Below are 21,086 nucleotides of genomic sequence, written 5' to 3' on the forward strand. Positions count from 1 at the left end.
ACCAGAAGGCGTCGTTTTTTTTCACACTTTCCGGGAGTCGCAGCCACTCCAAATTATAAACTACATGTTCCAGGATGCTTTGTGCGGCAGCTATCGCGAGGGACGCGAAGAGTGTCGGGCCCCGCCCCGTACGCCTGCTTCCGCCTCCCTGTGGTGACGGCTTGTTGTTGTGGAGGCCAAAATGGCGGCTCAGGCGGCGGCAGCGGCCCAGGCGGCCGCGGCCCAGGCGGCGCAGGCCGAAGCGGCCGAGTCATGGTACCTGGCACTTTTGGGCTTCGCCGAGCACTTCCGCACGTCCAGCCCGCCCAAGATCCGCCTGTGTGTGCACTGCCTGCAGGCGGTGTTCCCCTTCAAGCCGCCTCAGCGCATCGAGGCCCGCACGCACCTGCAGCTCGGCTCCGTGCTCTACCACCATACCAAGAACAGCGAACAGGCGCGCAGCCACCTGGAGAAAGCGGTGAGCGCGGGCCGAACCGCGAGGGAGGAGCGCGGGCTCCTTGCGGGGCCTGAACTGACGGGCTGCGACCACGGCAGGCGAGGGCCGCCCATATCGCTCCTCGGGGACCTGGGGTGCGACTTCCCGCCTGGGACGCAGGACCCCTAAGCCGCCACCCTCGCGGGGGGCGTTATTTAACCTCTCTAGTGACAGGGTCCAGGGCCCTGCTCTTCTGAGGAGCCGCAGGGTCCCCAAATTCGTTAGGTTTTCCGGAGTAGACATGCTGGCGCCTTTGGAGACGTCCCCAGATTGCCGGGGAGTCCTGCAGCTTCCAGCTTCTCGGGGCTCAGCCCCAGCATCAGCCTGAGCGCGCCCTCCCGAAGCGGCTCGGGACAGTGCGGGGCCGAGGTGACAGGCCAGCGTCCCTCGGGAATCTGATGTTTGGTCTCTCGGAAAACCCAGGGAAGCATTCTCTCCCGGGACCCGGAAGTCTGATTAGTGTCTAGGGCAGTGGTTCACAACCTTCCTAACGCCGCGACCCTTTCATTCCGTTCCTCATGTTGAAGTGACCCCCAACCGTAAAATTATTTTCGTTGCTACTTCGTAACTGTAACTTTGCTACTGTTATGAATCGTCATGTAAATATCTGATATGCAGGATGTATTTTCATTGTTACACATTGAACATAATTAAAGCATAGTGATTGTGTTTTCCGATGGTCTTAGGCGACCCCTGTGAGAGGGTCGTTCGACCCCCAAAGGGGTCGCGACCCACAGGTTGAGAACCGCTGGTCTAGAGTGTATTGTGCCCCCATTAGTGTTGCGCGGAGTCATGGGTGGGAGGCAGAGGCCCAGAGCCTGGAATTAGTTGTTTGAAGTCCTAGAAGGGGGCGGACGGAGGTGGGTAGCGGGCTGGATTCTAGAACCAGTTTGCTCAGTGGTGGGGGTGGGGGAAGGGGCGCTCCTAGCTCTTGCCTTCTCTGTATTCACCTGGTGACTTCTCTTCCTCCCACCATCCCCTTCAGAGGGCAGGCCTCACCTCCCCCCCTTTTTGTTGTTGTTAATCCTTGCCCGAGGATATTTTCCCCCTCGATTTTTAGAGAGAGTGGAAGAGGGGGGAGAGACACAAAGATGGGTTGCCTCCTGCACTCGCTGGACTGTGGCTGGGATGGAACCTGCAACCCAGGTATGTGCCCTTGATGGGGATTCCAACTCGTGACCCTTCCGGATGCAAGCTGAAGCTCTACTAACTGAGCCACACTGGCCAGGGCGATGCCCTCCCATCTTGACTCATGAGAGACCTTGGTGCCTCAAAGAATCTGGCTGTGACTTCATTTGCCATTTACTCTTTTATTCTGATTGAAGGAGAGACTTCTTGCCTGGTCAGTGTGGCTCAATGGTTGAGCGTGGACCAGGAGGTCATGGATTGATTCCTGGTCAGGGCACATGCCGGGGTTGCGGGTTCAAACCCCAGTAGGGGGCGTGCAGGAGGCAGCTGATCAGGGATTCTCTCATCATTGATGTTTCTATCTCTCTCTCCCTCTCCCTTTCTCTCTGAAATCAATAAAATAATATATTATATATATATATATTATAATAAGATATATACATAGATATTTTTGTTTTTTAAAAGTGAGACTTTTTTGGGCATAGAATATCAAACTTGATGTTTTAAAAATGTTATCTGGATTGCCGAGGACCCCTAAATAACTGGGACCCACCAGGCCATGGGCACAAACGTTACAATTGGATTTTTTGGAGGGGGATTAACCAGAATCTGTTTTTATCTTTGTTTTACTCGGTTGATCATAATCCCATGCACCAAAAGGTGGATGGTTTGATTCTCAGTCAGGGCACATGCCTGGGTTTCAGGCTTGCTCTCTCTCTCTCTCAAATTAATAAAAACATGAAGAAGAAAAAAGAGTCGGAGGGGGACTTTAGTCCTTGCTTGATCAACTTCCTTGTTTCAAGAGCGAGGTGGTAAGGGCCCAGAGAGGTAAAGTGATTGGCCAAAGCCACATGTCAGGTTATTAACAAAGTTGGGTTCAAACCTCGGCTGAAGATCACCAGGTTCCATGCCAAGGCAATAACTTGTTACTGTTTTTGTGAAGTTCTATTCCCAGTTATTCGGCACTTAGTTATTCAGCTCACACCAGGTGCCAAGCTCCCTTCTAGGTGCTAGGGATCAGCAATAACTAAAGCAGTGCCTGCCCACATAAGTTTAGGTTTTAGTGAGGGAGACAAATACTGAATATGTAGTAAGAGGTTAGGCAGTAATGAAAGAATCATGAAAAATATGGGCCACGGAGAAAAGATGGAGTTGACAAGGAGCTTTTTTTTTAATTGATTTTTTTAGGGAGAGAGAGAGACATCAGTTTGTTATTCCACTTATTTGTGTATTCGCTGGTTAATTCTTGTATGTGCCCTGACTCTTGTATGTGCCCTGACTCTTGTATGTGCCCTGACTGGGGATCGAACCCGCACCCTTGATGTATCGGACGATGCTCTAACCAACTGAGCTATCGGCCAGGGCTAAGCCCTTATCCTTGTGAAGTGGTTTCCCTGGATTTTACAGAACCCTGAATCTTGTGGGATCTTTCACAGAGACACGAGGTCCACTCTGTAGCTCACACTGACATTATACCTGGAAATCCCTTTCTTTCTGTCAGTTGCATTCCCAGCTGAGAATTTGTTCAGGTTGCAATTTAAGTGCAGTTCTCCGTGCTGTTTTTCTTCTGCAATTGTTTGTGATCTCCTTTTGTGTTGCATGCTTTTTAAAATTGTTATTCTTTATCAGTTGTTCATTTTTCCCAAATCAGGCAGCTATCAACTTTTATTCTTTCCTTTCCCAGACTCACACAATAAAGAATCATAATATGGGCTCCTTTTATTTAGTTAGTTTTAACTTTTATTGATTTTAGAGAGGAAGGGAGAGAGAGAAAGAGAGAGAGCGAGAGAGAGAGAGAGAGAGAAACATTGATTTGTTGTTCATTTATTTATGCATTTATTGGATGATTCTTGTATGTGCTCAGACCAGGGATTGAACCCACAACCTAAAGACACTAACCAACTAACCTATCCAACCAGGGCCAGTATGTTCTCCTTTTATTTTATTTTTGTTAATTCTTACCCCAGGATATTTTTCCATTGATTTTTAGACAGAGTGAAGGGAGGGGTAGAAACAGAGAGAAACATTGATGTGAGAGCACAACATTGATCGGGTGCCTCCCGTATGCCCCTCACTAGGGACCAAGACCACAACCCAGGTATGTGCACTTGACTGAGAATTGAACGGCAACCTCCTGGTGCAAGGGATGACACCCAGCCAACTGATTCACACTGGCCTGTGCAGAAATCTCTTGACTAGAGAATTTGCGAGGCTCTTTGCACTGTTTCTGTCAGATTGTGTTCCTTTACATTTCATTTTCACCGTATTATCTTTCCTCCTGCTACACATTTATTCTTGTGTGAATATTCAGTCTTCCTTATTTTCATACAAACAAACAGGTCCATTTCAGTAATTTGCACATTCCCCCCTTAACTTTCTTTTTATCACATTTCACTTTATCCCTTGGCCTGGGAAGTACATCATCATCTTAGACTTTCCTGATTTAAGAGCCACAGAGAAATAAATGCTATTCTGGAGTTTTTTATTTGCTATCCAGGCAGTCATTCTATATACAGTGGTTTCTCTGACTGCAGTATCCATGTCAAGGCTGTGTTTACATTCTTTTTGCTTTTGGAATAGAGCTGCTTTTTAGTGGTGATTTGCTCATCTGACTTAGAGAACAGCTCCAAACTCTGCCGTCCAGACACTTGTTAATTCCGTTTCCAGGTTTAGCCTGACAGTCTCTGGTTTACCTTCCCAGCAAGTAATTATATGCTTCCCTTCCTCTTTTTAAGGCCTGAAAGGGCTCAGTGGTGAGTCCTTCATCATCAGGCACAGCTAGAGCAGATGTGTCATTCTTCAGGATCATGACTGTGTCCTGCTAAGTTCCATGCCCCATTGACCAGGAGCAGAACCTTGTGCAGAAGCTGCATTTATAGAGCTTGGTGTTAGCCTTTTCATGAAAGGGTGATCTGTGCTTCCTCCTGTTTTCATTTTCATTTTTCTTCACTCTCACTCTCTGAGTCTCCTCTGACATCAGGATTTGAAATCTGTTTAGGAACCACCACTTCAGTTTCACCAACTCGCCCCTTGCCTCCCTTCCAACCCCAATTCTTCTGGTTCCTGCCTGGGAATTACCATAGTATTTTTGACGCCTTCTACATGCCAGACCATGCATTCATGCTTCTTGGGACACTGTCTTATAGTATCCTCAACAAACCTACAAGGTGGAGACCACTTCCGACTTGCTGCTGACAGGGAGATGCTCGTAAACATGGTCACACAGCAGAAAGAGACAAGGCTGGCTCCTAAGTGTTGTGCTTCCATCCCAAAGGTGTTGCAGTTGATAACTATTTCTATACATTTTAGTTATTAAAAACCTGATCTTTTAAAAAAAAAATGTTACCTTGGTTTTGAGGTACAAAGAAGTCTTGGAATGCTCTCCGGCCCTGGATTAAATTCTCCGAGCACGATAAGTGTGCTGATCTGGCACTTCCACCTCTCAGGATGTATATTGGCCCTGCAGTGACCCTGCTTTCCCTGAGAACCCGAAGGTGGCCCCAGGGACTTCTGGGAGGGTTGTTCACATCCTGCCCTGTGCCTACAGGCTTCCCCACAGCTCAGGGCCATTCACTTTGGCTGCTTTCCCATCACGAGAAAGGAAACATAAAAGCTGTTTTTTAATGTTAAGGTTGCAACTTTGGGGAAGGTAGCAACCTTGGTACTTTATTTGTGAGATGCATGTATTTCTGATGTCTGTATATTTCTGATTTGTGATTTTAGGTCACAAGTGTTAAAAAGAAACAAAAGCAAAGCCATTTGATTGGCGTCTGAGGAAGTTACTGGCTTGCCCTGACACTGAGCCAGTTCTTTAGCTTCTAGCTTTGGTACTGGGTCATCATAGGGGATGTCTCAAGGTGTCAGTGATGCTGATGCCTGGGCACAACGCAGTAATGTTTGAAGGGAGCTGTCTGATGCCAGTGGGAGTTAGTATTTTAAATACGTCAGTCTCAGCCCTGTGGCCATTTGCACATAAGGAAGCTCTCATTTCCTGGTGATGCTAGGTGAACTTGTCGTTCATGTGACAAATGTTTTCCAGGTACCTCCTGTGTGTTGACCTGTTCCGGGAACTGGGGACATAGCACCATGAGGAAGCACATCATAAGTCTTTATCTAACATCCCCCATTTGTGTGTGTTTCAAGTGCCGGCCACAGCGCATGCATGAGAGCATGGAAGCAGGTTGTAGCCCTGGGATCAGATGCTAAGGGCAACTAGGATCCATGTGGGTCCACACCTTTAATCCCTTCCTCTTGTGTGTGTCCATGTTCTCGTTATCCACTCTGTACTCTTCCTAGAGGGCTCCTCTTCAGCACAGAGGCCTTGCCTGAGGTAGATCTTGCACATGGAGACTGAGGTGCAGGACCACAGAATCTTAGGGTTGGGCCAGATCTCAACATGTCCCTAATCCAGCTCTTCAGTTACACAGTCTCCTACACAGCATTCCATCCTTCCTCCCAATTGGTGGTCTTCAGGAGCTTCTGTTGCTGGACTGCCCTTCCCCCTGGGGAGGAGTGGCTTCTGTAGAAAGCAAGCCCCAACTTTCATGTTTATCACTTTATTTATTTATTTATTTATTTATTTATTTATTTATTTATTTTTCATGTTTACCACTTTATGATAGCACACACATGTGGCTTGAGCTGGACCCATCCCCACTGTCCCTGTAGACAGCCTCCAGCTGAGGAGCCCCATCTCTGGGACTGTACTCCTGGCAGCAGGCACTGGCCCTGCCTTCTGGGGACCCTGAGCCCCTGCTGACCCTGCTGCAGTGCGGCTTTGGGAGAGGACATTCGGGCTGGCTGCATAGTGCCTTTTGCTTGGGCTCTGCAAGCATATGTGTGCTTGTGTGTGTGCATCTGCACATGTGCTTGTGTGCATATGCGAGAGTCAGGAGCCCAGTGGCCCTGAGTGCTCTGTGTTCCTCTCCCACAGCTCCCTCTCCTGGCCCACCTGTGTCTTTCAGGCAGCTGGTCAGGGGTGCAGCTCCAAGTCTTTCCCAACCTCTTTTGTGACTTCCTCCTTCCCACTCACTCTTGCCCCAAAGGCATTTCCAGCCCCAAGGCTGTCTGCCAGGCTTTACTAGCACCTCCCTCTGCTCACGTTCCCAGCCAGCAAACTCTCTGGCTCCTCCTCCTCCCTCTGCATTCTCTTTGCTGCATCTAGGATCTCTCAGATCTCATTGGGTCAGGCTCCATAGATGACACCAGGGCATTCAGATCCACAATCACTGCTACCAGTGAGTGGCACATACACCTTCCAGCCTTTTTACAGGTTCTTCTCTGCCAAGAGCACTTCCTACTCCCCCTTTACCTGGGAATACACACACACACAGCCCCAGACCTGCCCCCCACCTCCCTCACCCCATGCTGTTCTTTCACAGAGCATGGCAAGTCAGGGTCTTCCGTTCAGCCCCAGATTTGCCTTCCAGAACCTACCAGAACTCTGAGAACATTTGCGGGACAAGTGTCAGATGAATGCTTGAGTCCTAGATGGTCTGACAAACTGTGGTTAGTGGGTGGACGGTCCTGGCACCTAACTACCTCCTGTAGGAATGTGGAGCTCCAGGGCACAGCAGTCCCCAAGTGGGAGCATGTTATTGTCTGAACCATGTCCTGCATGTGTGCCAGCAAAGGGACTATGAGCCCAGGTCTCAGAATCATCTCTGCTACCCCTTGGCCAGGTTGCTGCCCTCACAAGTCCTTCCTGGAGCTCTCCTCCCTCCCCTCTAAGGCTAACTGCTCATCTCCAAGCATCTTTTAAATGCAACTTCTTCAATAAGGATTGACACCCCCAGACTCGCTCTCCAGTTGTAATTGAATTCTCATGTTATGATTTGCTGTTGAGGAACTGCAGTGAGTGGCACGTAAGGACCCCTCTGCATTCCTTCCCCTTCTGAAGCAATTGTGGCTCTGGTGCAGTGGTTCTCAACCTTCTGACCCTTTAAATACAGTTCCTCATGTTGTGACCCCCAACCATAAAATTATTTTCGTTGCTACTTCATAACTAATTTTGCTACTGTCATGAATTGTAATGTAAATATCTGATTTGCAGGATGGTCTTAGGCAACCCCTGTGAAAGGGTCGTTCTACCCCCAAAGGGGTTGCGACCCACAGGTTGAGAACCCCTACTCTAGTGGGAGGGGCTCTGACTCAGACTCACGTGCCTGGTGGGACAGGAAGCACCCTGTCAGTAAGGGAGAAAATGCTTGTTTCCCTCTTCCACAGGCATGCTGTGGTTGCTGGATGAGAAGGAAAATGAGCCTATAGGCCACCTTTCCGCTTATCTGAGCACCTGTAGTCTTTGTGACAGGACAACCCGTATAAACCCCAAAGCCAGAGCTAGTGAGTATGTGCCACACATTTGGCTGAGAATTAATACTTTTTTTATTTCTCTTTCAGTGGTTGATATCACAGCAAGTATCCTTTTCTTTGTACTGTTTCCTTTAAGAAATGCTTTGTTTTAATAAAAAGGATGTGTTATAAACTTGAATTCTCACTATGATATATACCCATGGGTTTAGGTCTTGGAGAATCCCTGCTCAGCCGTATCTTTCCCTTCAGACCAGTGGCCTCACCATGGGTGCCATGGTCCTCTGCAAGCCTAGCATCTAGTTCAGTGATGGCGAACCTTTTGAGCTCGGCGTGTCAGCATTTTGAAAAACCCTAACTTAACTCTGGTGCTGTGTCACATATAGAAATTTTTTGATATTTGCAACCATAGTAAAACAAAGATTTATATTTTTGATATTTATTTTATATATTTAAATGCCATTTAACAAAGAAAAATCAACCAAAAAAATGAGTTCAGGTGTCTCCTCTGACACGCGTGTCATAAGTTCGCCATCACTGATCTAGTTCCACACCTAGGCAGCAGCAAGCTCAGGGATTGCTGGGAAATACATGAACTTAGAGTTTCAGAGTAGGTGGGAACATACCTGACTGGCGAACCTCCCCAGTGTAAGAACCCCACACATTATTTTTTTTAACAATATTTATTTTATATATATATATATATGTTACTGATATCAGAAAGGAAGGAAGAGGGAGAGAGAGATAGAAACATCAATGATGAGAGAGAATCATTGATCAGCTGCCTCCTGCACTCTCCCTACTGGGGATTGAGCCCACAGCCTAGGCATGTGCCCTCGACAGGAATCGAACCTGTGACCTTCAGTCCACAGGCTGATGCTCTCTCCACTGAGCCAAATTGGTTAGGGCACACATTATCTCTTTTTAAACTGACCTTTTTGCAGCATCTGTACTTCCTTAACCAGATGTCACTAGATCCCACAGTTTGAAGATGTTAAATTTGAAGCAGCAAGTCTTTTGTCTGAATTGTACTGTCAAGAGGTAAGAGCCTATGGAGGTTTCTGAAAGCGGGGTCTCCCTGTAATGACGGCACAGTGGCAAATTGATGCTCTCAGGAGTGGACTGACTTCCTCTTGGCTTTCTTATTTATTGTAATCATCACCCAAGGATATGTTTTTATTGACTTTAGAGAAGGGGGTGGGAAGAGAAACATTGATCTGTTGCCTCCTGTACACACCCAGCAGGTGATTGAACTTGCAACCTGACCAGGAATCAAACCCGCAACCTTTGGTGTACAGGAAGATGCTCCAGCTAACAGTCACCTCGCTGGGGCTTTTTGTTCTGTTTTTTCTTCTGACTTCCTCCTGGCTTTTAATGCTTCCCCGTTACTTTCCTACCTTGGTGGTTGTGGGTGATCACTTGCTCATGAGAGCCAACAGAATATTTTTCTAAGACTTCCAGAGACTTGGAAAACAGCCTTGTTCCTAGGCTGAAGATAATTGGTCCATATAGTTTATCTTCGTCATGTGTTTCCTGATCTCAGGTGTAGCTGAAAATCGCCTTTCCCCACGTCGAGCTGTTAACAGCCTGTGAGGCTCCCTGGGTAACAGGGAGTGCATGCTTCACACCCCTGGCCCATCTCTTGTAGTATAAGAAAGACGGCAGTTGTCATCCAGTTGACTGTTCAGGATTTTGAACTAAAGCTACTTTCAGTTTAGTTGAATGAGTTATTTTATGATCAGTGCAAAAACCTCCCAGCCAGTGAGTCCAATAAAATGTCTTTTCTTGCCCAGCTGGTATGGCTCAGTGGTTGAGCATCAATTCATGAACCAGGAGGTCATGGTTCAATTCCCAGTCAGGGCACATTCCCCATTTGCCAGCTTGATTCCCAGTAGGGCAGTGGTTCTCAATCTTCCTAATGCCGCGACCCTTTAATACAGTTCCTCATGTTGTGGTGACCCCCAATTTCATTGTTACAAATTGAACATGATTAAAGCATAGTGATTAATCACAAAAACAATATGTAATTATATATGTGTTTTCCGATGGTCTTAGGCAGCCCCTGTGAAAGGGTTGTTTGACCCCCAATGGGGTCGCGACCCACAGCTTGAGAACCGCTGCAGTAAGGGGTGTGCAGGGGGCAGCCAATCAATGATTCTCATCATTGATGTTTCTATCTCTTCTTCTCTCTCTCTCTGAAATAAATAAAAACAAATTTTTTTTAAAATAAAATATCTTCTTCCTCTTCTTGCTAATTTTGCGATTTCTTGGTGTCCTGGTGCGTGGGATGACGCTCAACCAACTGAGCCACACTGGCCAGGCTTTTCTTTTTTTAATTATTGATTTTTAGAGAAAGAAAGGGAGAGGGAGAGAAAGAGAGAAACATTGATGTGAGAGCACACTGATTGGCTGCCTCCTACATACCTCCCACCAGAGATCAAGCCCATAACCCAGGCATATGCCCTGGACCAGAAATTGAACTGGCAGCTCCTGGTGCATGGGATAATGCCCAGCCAATTGAGCCACACTGGCCAGGGCTCTTTTCTTCTTTTAATAAAGTAAATCAGAATCCCACAAATCCATTTGTGAGTATGAATGGGAGTGGTCTTCTGGCATCCCAGCATAAGGAATACAGCTTGCCTGCCAGCTTATTTCTTTTCTTTCCCCAAATGTGACTGTTTCCTTTCAGAACTCTGTTGATGCAGCAAAGCCACTGTTGCGGAAAGCGATCCAGATATCGCAGCAGACCCCATACTGGCACTGCCGCCTGCTCTTCCAGCTTGCTGTGAGTACTTTGGGGCCTGGCCAAGACATGGGTGCTGAAATTGGGGCACACCCACCTTCAGAACACACAGGCCTTCCTCAGGCTGCTGCACCGAGACAATGGGGACACAGGGATGGTCTTTTAGGCTGCTCACAAGTCCCTTTCAGACTCTGACTTCAGCAGTATCCCCAGCACAGGTCTTTCATTCAGCATCAAGGGTGATTGCATTCCCCTCTCTTCTGGTGCTCCCTTTTGCCTGTACTCATTTAAATTTTGGAAACATTTCTTGCCAGAAGCCCATCATGTTTTTTAAGAGCTGTGCTGAGATTCCAAGGGTCTGCCTGTTGGGCAAAGAATGCCTGTTCGAGTTAAGCCTTTGCAGGGCTGCTGGGGCACAGCCTCATCTGGGCTCTACGTGGTCGTCCCTTCTCCCCCACAACCTCCCTTCAGCTCTCCAGACATAGTGGTGGCCTGGTCCCGGTGCTTTGAGATGCTTAGGTAGAGGGAGCTCTCTGGACTAGGTCTTCCTGGCTGTAGTGACTGGGCCTAAAGGCTCCCTGTGGGGGGTGCCTCTCTCCTGGGCACTGCCCACATTTCCCTCTCACTGCTGGCCTCTAGCCTTTCCTGTCCGTGACCCAGCCTGCCCTCTACACTGCCTCTTGCCTATCATCTTCCATGACACAGTTCCATCACCTGCCTGTGTGTGCAGGGTGTGGGCCCTCGGCTGGAATTGCGTTTTCTTCCCCCCATCCCCCAAGAGTCCCTCATCCCAGAAGGGCGTGGCTCAGGGTCCCTGCTGGAAAAGCTTGTCCAGCCAGCGCTCCTGAGCTCTTCCTCCCTGGCCTGCTGCTGTCCCACATAGCATTGTCTCCTTTAATCCTCCCATGTCTGCTTTGCCCATTGGCACATAATATGTGGGCCAGGCAGTGAGACACCTGCCTCAGGTCACAGTTACAGGATGCTTCATGCACTTGGGAGCCCAAGCTCAGCTGAGGCCCCACAGGTGTCCCTTCCTTTTAGCTTAAGGCTTCTGGGTTTAAACTCCCGCAGACACTTGCCCCTGAAGTAGTTCTTCCTTGTTTGGGGTTCCTTTGGCTCCTCCCTAGTGACTGGCCCCCGAAGGTGACCTTTGAAGCACAGAGATACGCTCGTGTAGCCCTGGGGGTCTATGCCTGTGAATATTAATAGCTGGCTCTATGCACTATTAAGTTTAGATGATGTACACACTGTAGGCAGAGTAGACTTCTGTACCTAAAGCAGTTAACATTGATGAGAGTATTTGGTTAATTTAACTCAAAACTGACACTGAGGCAATTTTGTTGACAAGTGGGGAGGTTCACTTTAACTTGCCAACAAAGCTTTAAGGTCAGATACTGGGTATTATAAAGCAAGAGATTCGGAAGCAAGGATTATTATTCTCTCTCCTTTTTAGCAACTGCACACACTTGAGAAGGACCTGGTGTCAGCCTGCGACCTCCTAGGTGTGGGAGCTGAATATGCACGGGTGGTGGGATCCGAGTACACACGGTAGGCACCCTCTCCCCACACTCCTCCCCTCTTACTTGGAAAGAGCTCAGCTATTTGATCCTGGCATTTCAGCATGAAACAGCAGTCATCTGCACACATAGTAAGAGATGTACAAATTAAAGCACCACAGAATGCCTTTTACTCCATCAATTCACCCTGTTAATTCATGAAGTTGGAGAGTTGATTGTGAGGGTGAGGGGCAGCTGGCATTCTCGGCGCAATTGGCATTTACACATATCTAGTATCTTGAAATAAAAAGTGCTTATACGATTTATTGGGCCAATCCCCTTTTTGGTGCAGATATGAAAGTGATGCCTGCAGAGGGTGTAACTAGCATGCTTGTCAGCACCTACGGTAAGTAACTCCAGTGTCCCTCTCAGGATGCCCAAGAGCTTTTAGATGCACAACAACAGACACAGTAAGCTGAGTAAGCAGAAGTTTGTATAAAAGAAGGGTGGCTCAGTTGGTTGGAGTGTTGTCCCAAGCACTGAAAGGTGGCAGGTTCGATTCCCAATCAGGGCAAATACCCAGTGGGTTTGATCCCTGGTTGAGGTTCGTGTGGGAGATAGCCAGTTGATGTTTCTTACATCATTGTTTCTCTTTCAAATCAATTTTTTAAAAATTAAAAATAAATAAAAAAGGAAAATAGCCATGACCCAAGTTCAGTTGGTTAGAGCGTTGTCCCAATATGCCAGGGTTGCAGGTTTGATCATCAATCAGGGCATATATAAGAATCAACAAATGCATGCATAGTAAGTGGAACAACAAATCAATGTTTCTCTCTCCCTTCCTCTTTAAAATCAATCTATCTATCCATATATATATATATATATATATATGTAAAAGGCTAATATACCAAGTGTCCCCTTGGGAGTTCGACCTGGAGACTAGGAGTTTGATCGCTTGCTATGATGTGCGCTGACCACTAGGGGGTGATGTGGAACGAAGGAAGACCTCTATCGGCCCTGATCTCCTGCCAGACCTAGGGACCCTACCTGTGCACAAATTTTGTGCACTGGGCCTCTAGTTTAAAATAAAAAGGGAGCCGAAACCGGTTTGGCTCAGTGGATAGAGCGTCAGCCTGCGGACTGAAAGGTCCCAGGTTCGATTCCGGTCAAGGGCATGTATCTGGGTTGCGGGCACATCCCCAGTGGGAGATGTGCAGGAGGCAGCTGATCGATGTTTCTCTCTCATCGATGTTTCTAACTTTCTATCTCTCTCCCTTCCTCTCCGTAAAAAATCAATAAAATATATTTAAAAAAATAATAATAAAAAATAAAAAGGGAGACAAAGATTCATGTTACGCATGAAACTGCTTAAACCATCTGGAGACTTTTACCCTAGGGTTGGGTGTCAGGGTTAGAGGCCTTAGGAACTTCACTGTGTATCTCTGTGAAGGCCTCTAGTCTCTCTTTTTTTCCCCCAAAGAGAAAAATTCTGTGCACTTGTCAGACTCCAGGCAGCAGTGCTCTTATTCTGTTGTGTGCTTTGAGGTTCTGGAAAGTTCTTTCTTACAGAGCTGAGCTTATCCCATGGAGCTCTTGGGACAGAATAGTCCCAAACTCTGTTCTCTGAGCTCTGGCTCATGTGGCCCATGTGGAGCCATTACAGCTTTCCATAGGCTGTCCTCATCCCTCAGCCACCCTGCCCGGAGATGGCAGCTGTTACACTCTCTGGCCTCACATTCCTGGCCCCCTTAATGTTGGCGGCTGCCACTGGGTCCATGGTGACACACTGCAGCGTACAGGGACCGCTAGACAGCAGATGTTCCCACGAGTACACACATGAGTACCCCAGGCAGGCTCTGTGCCCCTGTGGATGGACAACTTAGGTGGCCTCCACCAGGGCACAGAGCCTGCAGGTCCCCTGGCTCAGAACCCCTGACCATTGATGTAGGGCCTACATCAAGTGCTTCCTATGTGACAACATGGGAACCTTGATGTGAAGTTCCAAGCCTTCTTTCAACAGTTGATCAGCTGGCAGATAGACTTAAACGAGTTCACACCTTGAGGTAACAATAGGGAAGAACTTGGTGGCCTGGAGTAAAAACATCTTGTGAGTGTGACCTCGCCACTTTAGTCTCCTCAGTTGTAAAACAGAGAACGCGCCCATTTGATGGAGTGTTGGCCACAGCACTTAGGGCTCTGCCAAGGCTGGTGGGGCAGAGGCTGAGAGTGAATAAACGGGGCTGTGGGCTCTGAATGACCACAGCTGTTCCTGAGGCAGCAGCTGTCTCCCCTGTTGTTTTGGCTGTTTCCTAAACTTTTTAGCATGCTCATTTTATTATTTTTGTTGACAACCATGCACACATATTTAGAAAATGCTGAAAGGTCTAAGAGAAACAATAGAAATTTAGCCATGCTGACTCTTGTGAGTAAAGACAGTGGGTAGTGAGACTGCTGACATGTCTGGAGCTCCCCAAGTTCACCTCCTTAACACTCAGGAGAATTGGGGGGCTTGGCCGGTCACAGGTGAGGAAGGGGAAGTATGGAAGGGCCACAGTGAGACTTGGCTTTGGGTTCAAACACCAAATCCTGCCCACTCTCCCCATACCCTATGCCAGTGATGGCGAACCTATGACATGCGTGTCAGAGGTGGACACATGAACTCATTTTTTTGGTTGATTTTTTTTGTTAAATGGCATTTAAATATATAAAATAAATATCAAAAATATAAATCTTTGTTTTACTATGGTTGCAAATATCAAAAAATTTCTATATGTGACACGGCACCAGAGTTAAGTTAGGGTTTTTCAAAATGCTGACACGCCGAGCTCAAAAGGTTCGCCATCACTGCCCTATGCTGCCTACCAATGTTGTGTGAGCAAAAGTGAGATTGTGGCAAGCACACTGTCTTGTACCTTACCCCTCTGTGATTTCTGAGCATCTGTCTATCCTTCTGGGCTTTTGAGCCATATGAGTGTCTAAATTAGGCCAAAAACATAAAGTAAGATTGAATAGAACAAAGTAGAGCATTCTGATAACTAAAACCAGCCTCATTGGGGGTCACTGGGGGCCCTGTCATCTGCTTAACCATCCCCTGAGCTTGCTTGTTGGTCCCTATGAATGTTGGGGTGGCAGGCATCCCAGGAGACACACCTGGGCCTCACAGACTGACTCCCCTCTCTGTTTTCTAGGGCGCTGTTCCTGCTCAGCAAAGGGATGGTAAGTTGAGGCTGAGCAGAATGGTGTAGGTGTGGTGGACATGAGGCAGGGCTCCTGCTCACTGTGGTGCAGCCCTTTGGGCACCCAGACACTTAAACACTACAGGCAGCCACCAGAGTGAGGCCCCATGCACCAGATGGGTTCAGAGGTGAAATTCAGGTTCCAGGTTGTGCGATTTGTGCTGAGGAAGGAACAGCCTAGATGTGGGTTCCAGCCCAGCTTTTTGTCTTCCCTGCATGGTTCCAGCAGTCCCCCAGTGGGTGGGCAAGCAGATGGTGGCCCTGTGCACTGGGAGGGCCCTCAGCACCTATGCCTCTCCCTTCCCAGCTGCTGCTGATGGAGCGCAAGTTGCAGGAAGTCCATCCACTGCTGACCCTCTGTGGACAGATCGTCGAGAACTGGCAGGGAAATCCTATCCAGAAGGAGTCTTTACGTGTCTTCTTCCTAGTGCTCCAGGTGACACACTACCTGGATGCAGGGCAGGTGCGTAGTGCCTCCCACAGTAGGGCTGCTGGGGAGCAGGTGGGCGATGGGATGGGCAGGGCTTGGGCTGAGATACCCACTCTGTTGTTGCCTCATGTCCCTCACCACAAAGTGCATCTCATTCAAGGTTTAGCTCCCCCACATACCCTGTTGTGCTCTGGCATGAGTCCTGTGCCCCTGAGGGCAGAGGGTACTCTGACAATGGCCTGTCCTCGTGGTGGGAGTAGTCATGGCCTCACACAATTCCATGATGATAAACTGAGGATTCTGGCAAGGTGCCTGACACATCGGGTACTAAAGCAGTGTCTGGTCCCCCCCTCCCCCCCCCCCCCAGCTGATGAGAACTTTGTGAGGTTCAAGTAGGGGATGACAGAATCACTTGCTTCTGAGAGTTGACTATAATTCCGTGTAGTTGAGGAGAGGCTGTGCCCCCTGTGGGTCAATATGCTCACCCTTTGGGAGTATTGCCCCACCTATTCACCCCACCCTGTCCCACTGACTCACCACAGGCCTGGCCTCAAATCCTAGGAGGCTGCAGGTGGAGCCCCAGAAAACATCAGGTCTTTCATTGGTAAGGGACTGTCTCAGATTCCTCACCTATGCGTACATTTACCTGTTGGGCCAAGTGCTGCACTCAATACATAGAAACACAGAGCAGACTCATGGGGTGCTCTGGACATGTCCTATGGGGCCTTGGGACAGGGCTTCCCAGTGCCCAGAGGCCAGTTCATATGAGGCACAGCACCTGTAGGACTCCTGGGCCCAGGAAGCTACTTCTTGCCCCCAAGGATGACTACTAACTGCCCCAGCCCTATTGTGTTCTCTCAGGGTCACTGCAGGAAGTAGGAAACAGCTCATGCAGGGTCTTTGGACAGGCCTCTCCTGGTCCTTGGTGTTTGGACCCAGCACTGGGCGGTGGCTGAGCCTTAGTCCCACAGATGACCCTCTGACCCTGACCCCCACCCTGAGAGCCTACTGACCCATTTGGGGGCAGGCTTCCTGCAGGTGTGGGTGTGGTGGGAGCTCCTGGGAAGAAGGGACTGGTGAGCTGGCACCTATTGGGAGCAGACAGGTACTCAGGTGTGCAGTATCGCCCACTCACTGCAGGTGAAGAGTGTGAAGCCATGCCTGAAGCAGCTGCAACAGTGCATTCAGACCATCTCCACTCTGCATGACGATGAGATTTTGCCCAGCAACCCCGCTGACCTCTTCCACTGGCTGCCCAAGGAGCACATGTGTGTGCTTGTCTACTTGGTGAGTCCCCAGGGCCAAGGCCAGGGACCAGGTGGGTGAGGAGAGGACCCTACTGACCACCACCGTCTGGTCTTATCACCAGGTGACTGTGATGCACTCCATGCAGGCTGGCTACCTGGAGAAGGCGCAGAAATACACAGACAAGGCACTCATGCAGCTGGAGAAGCTCAAGAGTACGTTGGGCTGGGTGGGTCACATGGCCATTGTGCCGCTTGGTCTGTGGCCTGGCCACTGCCTCATGCTGGGCCTGAGAACCCTGTAGAACCGCAGTGCCAAGCAGTCTCCATGAATCCCATGGGTCTTGTTACTCTAATTGGCAGATGAGAGTGACGGGTCAGGACAGAGCAGGCGGGCCTAGGCTTGACCTTTTATCCTTGGCTAAGGGTCTTGTGCCATCTCATCCTGTCCACCCCACTACACAAGACAGCTGTGATAGTTAGCTGATCCCACCCGAGTCTGCCGAGACAACGGTGCTCCATTGAAATGGGGTCTGCTGTTACCCATGTTGTGACATGGACTGTGCTCAGCCTGAGGCTGGGATCTGAATTTGGCTCTTGCTGACAGCAGATGGCCTAGAGGTTGTGGGTTCTTCCTGGATGCTTGACTAATCTATCCTGTGGGACCAGGGACCTTTGACTAGCAGGAACCCAGAGCTCTGACTCAGTGTCCCCATTTAACCTGCTCACCCAGTCTCTGTACCCTTTGTCAGCACTGCTGGAGGAGAAGCCGTTAGCCAAAGATACAAAGCCCTCAGGGATCATAGTTCATTCCCTCTGGCCAAGTTGGGGAAGGTCTCCGCTGTCTAGTTCCAAAGTGAGGATAGCCACTTGGGGCAGCCAGGAATCAGGTCTCTCCGCTGCTGCCTGAGGTGGTCACACAGTATCATTCTCCTGGGCAGCGTCAACCCACTGTGTCTGGAGTGTTCTTGAGCACCCAACTGGGTTGTGGTGGGTCAGAGTGGAAAACAAGCCCCTCCAGGGATTTCTTACTCTTAGAAAACTCTAGTCACCAGAAACTGCTATGAGCCCATCTCCTTCCCCACCTGAACAGGTCGGTAAACCCAGCATTCTAGGGTGCAGTGGGCATGAATAAAGTGACAGGCTAGGTCAGTGCTGGCGAACCTTTTGAGCTCGGTGTGTCAGCATTTTGAAAAACCCTAACTTAACTCTGGTGCCGTGTCACATACAGAAATATTTTGATATTTGCAACCATAGTAAAACAGACTTATATTTTTGATATTTATTTTATATATTTAAATGCCATTTAACAAAGAAAAATCAACCAAAAAAATGAGTTCGTGTGTCACCTCTGACACACATGTCATAGTTTCGCCATCACTGGGCTAGGTGTTGGCGTGGTACCCAGCAGAACAAGTAGGCTCAGACCTGGTAGCCAGTGGGTCAGTATGGTAGGAGGTTGGACCAGGGGTCAGCATCTTCTCAGCTTCTCTAGCTGCATCCTGAATGTTCATCCCCTTCTCACCTCCAGTGCTCGACTGCAGCCCCATCCTATCCTCCTTCCAAGTGATCCTGCTTGAGCACATCATCATGTGCAGGCTTGTCACAGGACATAAGGCCACCGCACTACAGGAGGTGAGGCTGCTGGGGATGGGAGGGCGGGGAAGGTGGTTGGAGTTGCCGAATTCCAGAAGTTATCACAGGAGAATATACATTTGCCCGTGCACATCAGCAAGGCATTTGTCTGTGTCAATTCACTATAACTTGGCAGTTGGTGACCCTACATGGGCACAATTGATCAGACATCTGGTACAGAAATCAGTGGCCCTTTCCCTAAAAGCTGGGCAATTTCTAGAAGTGCCCAAGGAAGATGGAGCTCTCCTTGCTGCATGTAACTCCTACTTACCAACTTCTTGAGAGGGCACAGGCCCTTGAGCAGGGCAAAGGTGCTGACAACTGAGACAGGTTGGAAATGGGGGAGAAGGCAGGTCACAGACGGATCACTGTCTTCAAGGAGGTTAGGGCTGCCCTTTGCCCCACAGTGGACACACCCACCAGAACTTTATACCCCAGGTGAGGGCAGGCAGGGTGTGGGCACTGGGTCCCAGGTTACAGGTCCTGTGACGTTGGGCATGTTCTCTCGGCAGATCTCACAGGTCTGCCAGTTGTGCCAACAGTCACCCCGGCTCTTCTCCAATCACGCTGCACAGCTGCACACGCTGCTGGTGAGTATGCAGGACTGCCTGCCCCAGCCCCATTCCAGTGAGTAACCCCATGACAATCACCCCAGTGGACTTCATTCTATCAGACACCTTAAGTCCAAGTTGACTTAGGTCCCAGGAGAAGGGAGTAACCCAGCATGCTGTCTCTTTCTGCCCCCTCACCAGGGCAAAAGCTCAGGTGTACCTGGCTCATAAGTCACTGGTCAGGCTCGTCTATGTGTAGCCATACGGTCCTGGGCAAGTGGCAAGGCCTCAAGTCCTCAGTGCCTCCTTCTTCCTGCAGGGCCTGTACTGTGTCTCCGTCAACTGCATGGACAACGCAGAAGCCCAATTCACCACAGCCCTGCGGGTAAGGTGCTGGCCCTCTCTGCATGGGGCAGGCAGTGCTTCTTAGTAAGGAGTCAGGTATGGGCTGTGATGAGGACAACAGCCGCAGAGGCCACCTGCTGCTGCCTGGTTGGAAGCTTCACTAGGGCTAGTGCCACATCATCGTGGAGTCAACAGCCCAGTGGCAGATCTCAGCTCTGCCCACCTTGCTCCAGGACCAGACAAGCACATCCTCACTGCTGCTGCTGCTCTGACTGTGTGTCCCATGGAATCCCCCATTAGCCAAGAGGGAATGGCAGGGAAGTGGTGCAATCAGAACTCAGACCCAACCCCTTTGACCGAAAACAGAGCTCTTTGTGTGGTCCTACAACGACCTAACCAGAGCACTTCCTGCGGGTGGGATTTGCACTTCCCCTGCACCCTCAAGCTTTTGCACACTGTGCTTGCTCAACCCCACTGGGGATCAGGGCCTGGGTGATACTTGGGCCTCTCATATTGATCCCTGTCTTGGCCATTCTCGGTTCCCAAGAACTGGGGACAGTGGTCTATCCACCACTGGCCATTAGTAGCATCTCTGGCCTCTTTCCTGGTGGGGGCCTTTCCAGGACCAACATGTACCTCTGTTGTATCTGTGCTCACAGTGTCTGAGGGTCACCATGGTTTGGAGGCAGTGGCTGCCTGGGTCTCAGTCCTGAGAAACAAGCAGAAAATGGACCAAAATGTAGTGTGTTCTGAGGACAGGATCAGTGCAGTTGGTTTCCTACATTTCTCATAACACAGATGATGGTTTTATAACCAAAAGAACTAACAGCTGTACTGTTCTTGGGTTTAGGAGGCAGGTGTGTGTGTGTGGGGGGGGGGGGGGGGGCGCAGAAGGGTGTCTGAATTGAAGAGAATGGGAGGTTCCACAGTAGCCACCAGGAAGTGTTTGGGTAGCTCCCATGCCGTAAGCAGCCAACTTTTAATGCCTTGTGTCCCCATTTCAGCTCACCAACCACCAGGAGCTATGGGCCTTCATTGTAACCAACCTGGCGAGTGTGTATATACGGGAAGGAAATAGACACCAAGAGGTAGTAGGTGACATGCTTCATGTTTGGTATCCTTTCTTTCAACTCTTACTCAGGGGCTAGGGTGGGAGGTGTCCTGGGCACCAGCAATCTCAGCAGCCCCAGCGTATCTATCCTTAGAGTGTAGTGTGGCTGAGGGAGGCCACATCTGGGGGAGAAACAATCCTTGGCTAAGTAACACTTCTCCCTGCTAAAAACAAGCCAAGCTTTGTTAAATCTCCCAGAACACATTTAGTTTCTTCTTTGCTGAGCTTTCTGTTGTAGAATCACAGTGAGACCTCTTGGACCATGCACTGTGACCCCCTCACCTGGCATAGGGCAGGGTAGGCTGAGGGTGCAAGGACCCTGCACCAGACCCTTCACACTGGAGGCTGATTCCCATGGGGGTGTGAGGAAGTGAGCAACCCAT

General features: G+C 49.3%; 1 protein-coding gene across 12 annotated transcripts in view; it reads left to right on the forward strand.

Annotated features, from left to right (window-relative positions):
• The first annotated feature begins 59 nt into the window (after positions 1-59).
• Positions 60-21,086, forward strand: part of MAU2 (MAU2 sister chromatid cohesion factor) — a 27,969-nt gene continuing 6,942 nt past the window's right edge. For 2 of the 12 annotated variants that reach the window (XM_036314983.1, XM_036314984.1), the window contains exons 1-13: positions 182-457; positions 8,003-8,020; positions 8,888-8,953; positions 10,602-10,697; positions 12,109-12,203; positions 15,340-15,367; positions 15,695-15,850; positions 16,958-17,104; positions 17,187-17,277; positions 18,593-18,696; positions 19,209-19,286; positions 19,567-19,632; positions 20,597-20,683. In XM_036314983.1, the coding sequence (XP_036170876.1) occupies positions 182-457; positions 8,003-8,020; positions 8,888-8,953; positions 10,602-10,697; positions 12,109-12,203; positions 15,340-15,367; positions 15,695-15,850; positions 16,958-17,104; positions 17,187-17,277; positions 18,593-18,696; positions 19,209-19,286; positions 19,567-19,632; positions 20,597-20,683 (1,308 nt within the window). Of the gene's footprint in view, positions 458-2,884; positions 5,827-8,002; positions 8,040-8,887; positions 8,954-10,601; positions 10,698-12,108; positions 12,204-15,339; positions 15,368-15,694; positions 15,851-16,957; positions 17,105-17,186; positions 17,278-18,592; positions 18,697-19,208; positions 19,287-19,566; positions 19,633-20,596; positions 20,684-21,086 lie in introns of those variants that run through there. The other 10 variants (XM_036314981.1, XM_036314982.1, XM_036314990.1 and 7 more) reach the window with 10 other exon arrangements.

Source organism: Myotis myotis, unplaced genomic scaffold, assembly GCF_014108235.1.
Source record: "Myotis myotis isolate mMyoMyo1 unplaced genomic scaffold, mMyoMyo1.p scaffold_m19_p_6, whole genome shotgun sequence".
Lineage (NCBI taxonomy): Eukaryota > Metazoa > Chordata > Mammalia > Chiroptera > Vespertilionidae > Myotis > Myotis myotis.